This window comes from Nicotiana sylvestris, chromosome 3 (genome assembly GCF_000393655.2).
Source record: "Nicotiana sylvestris chromosome 3, ASM39365v2, whole genome shotgun sequence".
Classification (NCBI taxonomy): Eukaryota; Viridiplantae; Streptophyta; class Magnoliopsida; order Solanales; family Solanaceae; genus Nicotiana; species Nicotiana sylvestris.
The window spans coordinates 189,482,260-189,493,786 of record NC_091059.1 but is presented as its reverse complement, the minus strand read 5'-3'; the positions used below and the strand labels follow the sequence as shown (position 1 = coordinate 189,493,786).

The following is an 11,527-nucleotide window of genomic DNA, read 5'->3' as shown; positions in this document are numbered from 1 at the left end:
CACCCCGTACACGGCGACGTCAGTGTCATGAATACTACTCCGGTCCATGATTTTTTAGCTTTTTTCTTATCATCCAAAATAAGTTATTTTTCCAAATTTCAAGAATAAATTAATTATTTTTTTCCTACATTATCCTTGGAATAATTAATATTGGAATATGTATTAGAAGTGTTTATATAAAGAAATAGTAAAGGTTAATATGGTCAATTTCATTGCTAATTAATATTAAAAGACGAATTTCTTAATGTGTGAAAACAACCAAAAAATCGCTTATTTTGAACTGGAGGGATTATTGCACCAGCTCATTATAGCAAAGACCGCAGTTAAATTGCCAGAGGCACGAGGAAGCGACACCAATACTAAAATCATATTAGAAGACTGCAAATTCATCCATAGAACTACCCTATTGCACCAGCAATCGCTATCAAAGAGCAAAAACATGATACAAGTATGAATAAAAAAGAATTTCACAAACAACCACCATCGCATAATAAGATAATATAGGACAGATTGGTTAAAATTTTGTCGAGAAAATAAACACCTGAAGAAAAATATACGGCAGTACGCCAAAGAAACACCAAAGAGCTTACCAAAAAAAAAAAGAATCTATGATTATGAAAACCAAAATAACTAATTTCACATACACAGGAGTGCTAGCAGGAACCATTTCAGCCAGCAGGCGGAAATTGCAAGCTATTTTATCAGCCAGCAGGACTTTATGCACCAACACATGATCCGTGCAATCTACTGTCAGAAACTTCTTTCACATATCAGCAATTGGGTTATTCCACCAAGCGATGCAGGTCATCAACCAGGTGGTCAATACTCTCTTCCCTTATATGGCGATTCCTGTTGGCATCAAGATAAAGAAAGAAAGCTAAAGCTCTGATAGTTTGCTATTATATTATCCTTATACCAGCAGAAGCATCATCAGATAAATGGGAAATTCCATCATATTGCCGTGTGAACTAGCTTATATTGCTAGTCCCAACTCTTGATAAAAGAGGAGAGAGTTGCGGCAGGTAGATAGCCCGCGTGAAGCTAGCCAATCTATGGTGTATCCTTGAAATGCAAAATACATTGGGACATGCTCAACTAAGCACGTGTTAGATAGGCATTTGAATCCTATGTTCATTAGGAGTCTTTGGCCTTGTCAAAGGACTTATTTGCGTGCTACAAAAACTAATTTTGTTTTATCAAATTGGACTGCGACAGACCAAAACAGAATACTTCGAATGCAAGTTCAATGACGGAACAGACGTGGATGTGAAGCATGATACTCAAGTCATCCCCGGAGAAGTAGTTTCAAGTATCTCGGGTCTATAATCCAAGGTAATGAGGTCTCACATTGTATTGGTAATTGGTGCGGGGTGGATAAAATGGAGGCTCGTATCCAGTGTTTTGTGTGATAAGAATGTGCCACCGAGACTTAAGGGTAAGTTTTACAAGTGATGGTTAAACCTACTATACTGTATGGGCTGAGTCTTGGCCAATTAAGAACTCCCATGTTCAGAAGATGAAAGTAGCCGCAATGAGGATGCTGAGATGGATGTGTGGGCATACCGGGGGAGATAAGATTAGGAATGAAGTTATTTGGGACAAAGTGGAAGTGGCTCCCGTGGAGGACAAGATATGGGAGTCAAGGCTGAGATGGTTCGGACACGTGAAGAGGAGAAGGATAGATGCTCTTATTAGGAGGTGTGAGAGGTTGGCCATAGTGGATCTGAGAAGAGGTAGAGGTAGGCCAAAGAAGTATTAGGGAGAGGTAATTATGCAGGTCATGGCGCTACGTCAACTCACTCAAGACATGACCCACAATAAGAGGATGTGGAGGTTGAGAATTAAGGTAACAAACTAGTAGGTAATCGAGAGTTCCCAGTAGTATCAGTAGCACTCGTGTATTTTCATATTCTTCGATCTCTATTATTTTCCTGTTGTTTTGTTCGCTTTGTTTATCTTCTTTCCCTGTTGTTACTATTTGATGCTACTTTTCATTTTTCGGCTTCTCCTTTTCTCCCCTTTTTTCCTTTTCGTCTTTTGTCGTCCTCTTCTTTCCTTTCTTCTTTTTTCACCTTTTCTTGAGCCGAGGATTTATCAGAAACAACGTCTCTACCTCACCAGATAAGGGTAAGGTTTGCGTACACCCTACTTGTGGAATTATACTAGTTATGTTGTTGTAAATTAGACTGAGACAAGCTTAAATGGAGTGACATAGATAATGAGGATTATACTAGTTATGTTGTTGTAAATTAGACTGAGACAAGCTTAAATGGAGTGACATAGATAATGAGGATTCATATGACCGACGACAACAACAAAAAATCCAGTATAATCCCACATGGTGGGGTACGGGGAGGGTAGTGTGTCGCTGTCTGACCCCTACCTTGTGGAGATAGAGAGCATGTTTCCAATAGACCCTTGGCTCAGAGAAGCATAAGCAATATGACCGACGACAACTTGCTTGATATTAAGGTGTAATTAGTGTTGTGGTATTTTTTGTGGAAAATTCCTCTTAAGCATTGCCGAGCATGTCAAGGACCATTATGATCATTGATTCATTATCAAGCAAGATACCCAAAATTGACTTTTATTGCAATGAGAGCTATTAAAATGGCCAGAAGACTGCAAGACCGAAAAAGTAAAGGGTACATGCCAGAAAAAGATTCTTACAGGGGGGTAAGTTGGCATGTAGACAACTTGCCGAGGGTGACCAATCATCATCTGCTGTCCATACTGCAATCGAAGGAGGAGATTTTAAACATTATACAATCCAATTCAATATAATAGGCAGAACGACTAGTGCATTGACCAAATCTCTCCAATATTACAGGCAGAAGAACCAGTACGTAATATGGGCAATGACCCAAAAAAGGACAAACCTGAGGTCCATTTGGATGAAAGTATGGCTGTGGTGCAGGTGTAGCCTGAGGATTAAATATAACAGGCTGATGTCCAGCATACGATGGACCAACCTGCAAATAGTACATTAGCAACATTTAACATCAGAACACTCTGCCCCACCCTCCAAAAAGGAAAAAGTGAGAGAGAGAGATAGAGAGAGAGAGAGAGAAGCAACAGCATGTCCAGTTCACAAAGATGCAAACAGATTCTTCGTGAATTTCACCAGCTATCTACCAATTTGAAAATAGCTTGCAATTCAATCTTGCATCTCAGTTCCTTAAGAATACTCCAAAAATCTTTTCTAAAGAGGATCTCACGAATCGCTAGTCAACAGAATTGCATCCATGATATATTAACCATTAAAAGATGGAAAAGAATCAATTAACGACACATAAAAAAACAAGGTGGCTGTTACCCTTTTACCATTTACTATACGTAAAACTCCAAAATCAAGTGCGCTTGGGCGAAGTACTAGGCCAGACGACCCTTCGGAAGTCCTTGTGTTGCATCCCTCAAACTTAGGCCACGTTGCTGGTCTTAAGCCCAGATAAAGGACGAGGTTATGATAGGTTCACTGTTTGTTTTTTTGTGCTCTTCTCGATGTAACAATAAACTACTGATTTTCAGACCACTATGGTGAATGAAATACCAGTATGGAAACTGCCTATCCCAATGAAACCCAGATCATCAAGACTCAACCATGCTTGGCATCAAAAGTACCCAGCCAAGCCGCATTCACAAAAACAAACATTCATAAAAGCAACACCAAGCAGTAATAATACATAAAAGCATCATTACCCCAATGCCCACAGACATGCCATGCATGTGTGGCATAGCAGCCACCCCAGCTGGATAGTAGAAGGAATTATCAGACACTGGAGATGCCGGTCTTAAAGTCGTTTGAGATGGGACGAAACTCTTCGCATTGGGATTAAATTTAAATTCCTGCCAGAACGTTGAACGAAGAGCCCATCAAAACTTCATGAAATGATTGCTTGCCGATAGTCATCCTTTGTTGAATAGAAAAAGGTATCAAAGAAGTCTTACCTTAGCATGTGGATTCAATGTGGACTTTGTGGATTTTTCTGAGGAAAATGAACTCACTGAAGAGCTACGTGACAATCCATTGCTAGATGCAGCACCTGCTTTATCAATAGAGGATAAAGCAGAACTACTAGGTCTGACACAAGAATTAGCAGATCGGGCAATGTCTTGACTCTTGTAAGACGCAACAGGCCCCTTTTCACTAGAAGAACCTGCAATCTTATCCTGGCACTTGAGAGGAGCAGACAATGCGGAGACATCCGCAGATGATCCACCCTTATCCGACGTTTCCTTTTTCAGTCGTGATGACTTGGAATCTACATGTAAAAACCTTAAAATCAACAGAGATGCAATAAAATGAGGTAGAGACACATTTTTTAAACACTTAAAAGATGAGCGAGAAAGGGATAAAAAGGAGGCTAATTTAGTTAACCATAAAACTTTCCATTAAAAAGAGTCGCTTTAAGGAGCCAATAGCATCCTTGATTCTCATGATATACAAGTGACGCTGCCAGGATTAATTATATTACCTATTTTGACTGCTCAGCATACAATACGTTAAAATATAAGTTTTTTTGAGATGTGCAAAAGCTACAAGGAACCTAGCATCATGGAAGCTTACCTAGCTAGACCTTCACCAACCACCACCAGCCATTCTTTTAGCTGGTGGGCAGTAGATCAGAACATTGACGTGGTATTTTTTTTGTTTTACTGATGGCGAAGGACCAAAGTGACATGCTCAACAATCTTGAGGCAGACAACATTTTTTTCTTTTAGATGAGTATAACATCCTATGATCCTAATATTAAAATATCAATTTCTGAGCAGAGCTATTTTGAGGGGAAAAATAGTGAAGAGAAGATGATAGGATACAAGTCAACTAGCAGCAATGTAGCAAGAAGGGAAATATTTATAAGAAACCTATCCTTAGGAGTTGCAGGCATGGATATTTGACTAGTTGAACCTCAAGAGAAACTCACCTTCAAGTATTGATGTTTGAGCCTCATCAGCTAACTACAAGAAACAACGAGTACTGACCATGAGAGCTTTTCCAAGAAAGAAAAAAAGAAATAGTAAAGAAATAGATTTTTAACGAAAGCAATAAGCATTTAAGGGAGTTAAAGTTCAGCTACCATTTGCATTCTCATCTCCTCATCATTGCAACTAGCTCCATCATGTTCACTGAAGGTGATCTTGTGCCCCCTAAAGGAATACATGGTCAGAGCAATAAAAAATTGATAGCTAAAGTGGGTAAGAGTTTATTGTATTTAAGCTTTCTCTTTTAAAAGTAGAAACATGATAAGAGAAAGTAGACTTCTCAGACTAGGTAGAGAAGAACAGTCAGAATGTCAGAAAGAAAGATTGTAACAACCTGCTCTCATCCATCATCGAGGCACTTTGAGGAACATGTTTAGCTGATGACTGTTTGCTATGATCATCATAGTAAGTCTGATAGACATTCCTGCTGGTACTCAACTGAGAAGATTGCAATTCATCCTACAGACATAAGGCAAGACTAACACTGGCGATGTGATCTTAAGATACAAGCAGAAAATCAAAGGCATAGAACTAACACATGAACACAGACACTTTAAAGACCTCTTTTATTTTTGTATTTTTGATATTGGTGGTATACAAGGTCAATTTGCGCACACCTCAACTAGTCAACCGCGTACCTGCTATCTCCCACCAACACACGTATGGGGTAACTCTATAAGCTTAGAATGATGAAAAGAAATCACCTAACATTTCTTTTCCTCTGTTGGGATTTGAATCCTAGTCTCCCATTCATTAAAACTTCATTGACCGCTAAGTCACATCTTTGGGTGCCACTTTAAACCATTTCATTCGATCTATGAAAGTTAAGAGAAATTTCTTGCTAGCAGGACTTATGTCTAAAAGACATGGATAATTCTTGTATTTGCCAGCGCTTTCACAGCATTACTCTGCGATAAAGTTTCCAACTAGTTGAGACATTTGAATAGTTAGAAAACCATCTTCCTACATCAGGTATATCCCAATTAAATGCCTCAGATTGAGGAAAATAAATTAAGCACAGACATAAAACCTTACCTAGCAATACATTGACACAAACGAATAAAGTTCTCATTCCACAAAGGAATAGTTTATGCAAGACACAATGAGCCTAAATGAGCATACCCTTGCCATATAGGAAGATCTTGATGAGAATTCTGCACCATCAACAACTTTCCCAACACTCGTGCCAGTGAATGTTTCATCATTATGTGAATCCACCAGTATGTCCTCACAGTCATCATATCCACTATCATCAACCCCTCTAACAACTGCTGAAAATCTGGTTTCTTCATCAACTTCAAGGTTCCCATGAAGTTGAATTCCTCTCTCCTGTGAAAATATAATTCCAAAACAAGCAAAGAAATTAAAATCAAAAGGCAGAACAAGAACCATTAGAGGATGGAAAGAAAACCAAGGATTAACGATATCGGTTTTCTCAAAAGCAGAAAGCAAAAAAGTAACAAGACTCCTAGGGGTTTAAGCGAGATGTGAGCGAAGCACGCTTTGAAGTTAAGTGCAAAATTTACAGATGATGCAAAAATTCCCTAGCATATGAGAACCAGTTCTTATAACATCAAAATAGTAATTAAAGTTACCGAATTCAGTATCTCATAAAAATAGTGAAATAATAAATTCAACCGTTCAAATAAATACCATTAAAGTGTACTTCAGCAACCTCACAAGAAGATAACTTCAATTACAAATTTGATTTTCGATTTTTAATTTTCAACTAGAAGGCCATAAAAAGTTAATTTGCAACATCAATAACATATATAATAGTTTTAGTAACAGTAGTAATAATAAATTTTAAATAGTAAAGAGTCATTCTTATTTTATATTATTGACAAGGCAAAGGGTCACTTCGTTATTGCCCTAGCATTCAGCCTACAAATCAAGAATTGGAGAACAAAAAATGAAATAGAGAAAAAGGGAAAGACAACATATTAAAAATAAGATAGAAGCAAGGAAAAGCAAAGAAAGGTTGTTGCAAACCAGTGAAGAAGAAAAAAGACATGAAGAGAACTCTGAAGTGTATCTGGAAAGATGTCCTAGTATTCAGATAGTAAACAGCACCATTTATTATTCTTTTTATCTTTTAATGTCAAATTACACGACTTCTCGCTCGGATCACTTGCGCCTTACTACCGGACGCTCACGCTTCTTTGAAGTTGCTTTGCTTCACCCATGTAAAGCAAAGACCCCTCACTTTCATTGCTCATTGTTGCTTTACTTCGCACATGTGAAGCGAGGACCCCTCGGCTTCATTACTCATCGCTTTAAGCAACAGAGCTATCATTTTTTAGAACATTGCACTAGAAAAAGGTAACGATGTAAATCTCACCTCTGCTAGATGAAGATCACGTGTTTCCTCACCCTCAATTTCCCTAGCTATTCTTGAAGCTTCTTTTTCCAACTCCCTCATTTGAGGACCTTTCTCAAGCTTTGTAGTATAAAGTTCCTCATTGAACGTGCTTTTTACTCCAAATAGTGTTTCATTGACCTCAAACTGATCCCAGCCCCTGCAAGCACATAGTCAGCGACATAGTAGGTGAAACACATTGTCATATTGGTAGACAGCCGGTAAACACTTGCTAAAGAAACATAATTCACAACTAGCACAAATTTGACACCAGAGGGGAAAAAGAAATCTTATAGGCATGTATCGCTATTAATTGAAGAATACAGCTGTGGAGCAACCATTCCAAGCAATCATCTGGCACCACTAATGAGCAGAAAAAGAGCACCAAAATCAAATTTCACTTTCAATAATCTTCAAATTAAGAAGTAGAAGAGATCTTTGAACACGGGAAAGGCACGGGTTTCTCCCCTCTGTAATAGGCAGCTCAAAGGAAAAACAGAACATAAGCATGAACTAACGATTTCCACCAAGACACACTCTACCTAGAGACATCAGAAAAGGATTTGAATGATTTCGGAAAGGGTTAAAGAACATGAAAATTTTCCATGTCTAATATCCTGCACAGTTCAACTCAACTCCCTACTCCAGAAAACATTGAATTCGGATATGCTTAGGTTTATGGATATTAAATTCACGCGAAGGGTGGGAAAAAATGAGAGTTCCTAATATTTCACTTTCCAGGTTGAATATTTGGCCAAGAAATGGGGGAGAAGGATAGACTGGAGAGACATGGCCAGGGATCAAAAATTCAAGAACAGAGGGGAAAGGAGGCCTCTTTATTGGAACTTCTGCAACATCCAAGAAATCTTGGGCTCACAAACAAAACAAATACTTCAAGAAGGATATTCATCTCCATGGACCCATTACGTTCCTTCTAGGCTTCGACAACAACAACATACCCAGTGTAATCCCACTTGTGGGGTCTGGGGAGAGTAGTGTAAAACAAAACAAAAACTAATACTTTGTTCCTCCCTGTCCTCCCATTCTTTCTTTCACCTTCTCCCCTTGCTTTTGTCCTTTCTTTCATTCCAAAATATCTGTTAAAAGAATTTCTAAAGAATGGAAGAAGATCACAAACAACTTCCAAAACAAAGGAAGTAAACAGCGGTCTAAGGAGAGAGAGAGAGAGAAGAGTCAAATTAATAAAATGCTTATGTGAGTATGATTACCTCAAGAAAATCAAACAAAATCCCACTTGAAGTTTAACATTTTCAGCACGCAGAAGGGTAATTAGGAATGGGTAAACATCAAAAAAAGATGGTAACCATAGGCAGATTCTTTTCTTGTAATAGTCAGTTTACCCAAGAACACAGGATATTTCTACTACATGTTGATAAATCATGATCCTCTTTTTTTGGGGTGGGGGGTGGGGGGAGGGAGGTTAGGTCATTAATTTCATCATAGCTGAAAAATTAAGCACTTTGACAAATATCAGATGAACAAAACTAGTTTGATCTAATAACCTGTTCCAGTGGCCATCAAATATATTATCCAGTTCAGGACATTCAAGAGCATCGTCGTCAGGCACCCAACGTTCCAACTGCCTCTCTACCTCAACATGCTGGGACTGTGATATGCATGAATCTGTCAAAAGCTCCTGCTGCTTTTCCCGCAGCAATTCGGCTTGGAGGACATCTAAAGTTGCAGGCACACCCTACTCCAAAGCAATAGCCCCATTATTACAGATTTACCTAACAGATAGACAGCCATAAAATCTGACTCTATTTATATCTTAGTCTTTCATGAAATGCCACCACAATCTTATATCACAGCGTCAATTGTTTGGTTGATCATTTAAGAACTATGCCAAAGTTAGAATTTTTTACCAAAGTAAATAAAACAATTGCAAGCAAAAATCATAAAAGTTACACACAAACCTTTGCGATAACTTGCACAAGCTCTTTACCCGGTATTATCAAAGTCTTTGTTGGAGGTTTGATCAAAGATTCAGGAGTATTCTTCCTCCCCTGGGAACCATCTTTTATCAAGTGGGCCATTTTCAGAATAATACCTAAGCAAAGTTCAATGATAGAAGCAAACATCAAATGCAAAATAGCTGAATACATGACAGAACAATGTTCAGGGTCATCAATACTGGATAAAATAAAACAAAAGAAATCTAATTTTAATTTTCCAGGCATACCAAAATCTTTGTCAGCATTTGTTGCATGAAATATCCCTGAAAACACAGATCCGTCCAGTATCTGTACTTCCACTTCATGTCCAAGAAGACATGTACTAAAATAAACTAGTCGATCATGTGAAGGGCTTTCATATGCTCCCCTTTTACCTGAAATTCATGGCAGTTAAGAATTAAGGATATGAAGAAATGCAGACAATTCTAAGTTAGCAGCTCTCACCTACACCTGTCAACCTGCTGGAAGTCGTTTTTGTAGACTGCGTTCTACTCTCCAACCTTGTACCCATTTCTTTTTCGCCTTTCCGACGGCCAAATCCATTGGCAAAAGACCTTGGCTGAACAGCTTGCTGCATATTGTTCCCAAAAGATATCAGCAGGATGCAGTTCAGCTCAACTTCAGTCTATATACACTGCAGAGGACAATACACCAATAAATATATAGTCCTTGCTCAAGAGATGGAAATGCTAGTGAAGCATATTCTTCCTCAGATATGGAATATTATCTATCCACACACCATGTTTGAGCAGAGGTACGGGATAGTATTACGAAAAAACAACTATACAAATGACAGCCAGTGCACTAAGCTCCCCCTCTAGTTCTAAAATCCTGGAGAAATCTTGGAGCCCAAATCAATTTTTCCCTATTCGATATGAAAACCCTAACCCCAAAGTCTTTAAAACCAATCCACATTAAGTTCCCTTTCCTGTAATTTACACGAGATGCAGTTGATAGTCATCACATCGAGTTTACCCATGAAAGAAGACATAGAAGCAACAAGAACAATCAAACAATATTCAAGATATAAGAAGTATGGCATACCAAGCACGAATTGGCAACAAGAAACAAAACAACCCATAAGATATCTTCTATAAACCGCACAAATTTACTGTCAGACACTAAAATGAAGTATACAAAAACAGAAAAAATTGGTAATCAAATTAAAAATTTCAGCTTACAAACAAGATAAGCAACTTTCATTGTGCCAATCCAGAATTGATGATCCGAAAAATTGAAAATAGACCAGCAAAGATCTTAAAAAAGGAACACAAATGAGAGTAGTACACATTTAAACTAATATGAGGTTTTTCAATGCTAAACTTTGCGAGTGACAAGACTGGTACTTTTCGAAGACAACAACAACAACAACAACCCAGTAATAATCCCACTAGTGGAGTCTGGGGAGGGTAGAGTGTATGCAGACCTTTACCCTACCCCTGAGGGTAGAGAGGCTGTTCCGGGAGACCCTCTCTATTTTTTAAAAAAAAGGCTATAGACTGCAAAGAAAAGATCAAATTGTGCATTAAGCATTGTCAGGGAAGTGAAATCTTGGCTAACCAACTGAAAGCACCTGAGAAAAACACATGAGCTGGAGTTCTAAAATCCTATTGAAATCATGGACCTCCAATCAATCTTATTTTATTCAATATAAAAACCCTAACCCCAGCCAACCCGCATTGGGTTATCTTTTTGTGTAACTTACACGAGATGCAGCTGATAGTTATCACATCTAGTTAACCCATTAAAGAAGACAAGAAGCTAGAGGAACAAACAAGTAAAACATCAGTGTGGTGTACCAAGCACGAAATGGCAACAAAAAATTTAATCCATAAGAAATCTTCTTTAAACCGAACAAATTTGCCATAGACAATCAATTATGTATGCGAAAACAAAAAACATTGATAATCAGATAGAAATTTCAAACTTCGAAACAAGATAAGCAATTTTAATTGTGCCGATCCATTAGATGATCTGATAATAAACATGCAAAATTGGGTAGTACGGATGAAAAAACTTACGAATAAATAGATAGACAGATAGATACAGAGAGAGAGAGAGAGAGAGAGAGAGAGAGAGAGGGAAAGGTGGCGATCCTGGCGATGAAGAAACGGGATTGATCGGAGATGACGACGCTCTCTGTGTAAAAAACAATTGAAGGATGAAACAAGAGTCTCTGGCGGGTCTACCGCTACTGATAACCCAACTT

The 11,527-nt window shown here is 38.2% G+C and overlaps 1 protein-coding gene across 1 annotated transcript; it reads right to left on the bottom strand.

Annotated features, from left to right (window-relative positions):
- Positions 1–465: 465 nt before the first annotated feature.
- Positions 466–11,527, bottom strand: LOC104249350 (polyadenylate-binding protein-interacting protein 4-like). Its single transcript, XM_009805761.2, has 15 exons — positions 11,340–11,527; positions 9,763–9,952; positions 9,546–9,692; positions 9,280–9,413; positions 8,866–9,056; positions 7,325–7,502; positions 6,106–6,312; positions 5,318–5,442; positions 5,079–5,148; positions 4,926–4,959; positions 3,949–4,262; positions 3,700–3,846; positions 2,880–2,972; positions 2,671–2,733; positions 466–849 (listed from the first exon to the last, which is right to left on the bottom strand). Exons 2-15 carry the CDS (start codon positions 9,893–9,895, stop codon positions 820–822), a joined length of 1,866 nt encoding a protein of 621 aa, XP_009804063.1. The 5' UTR covers positions 9,896–9,952; positions 11,340–11,527; the 3' UTR covers positions 466–819.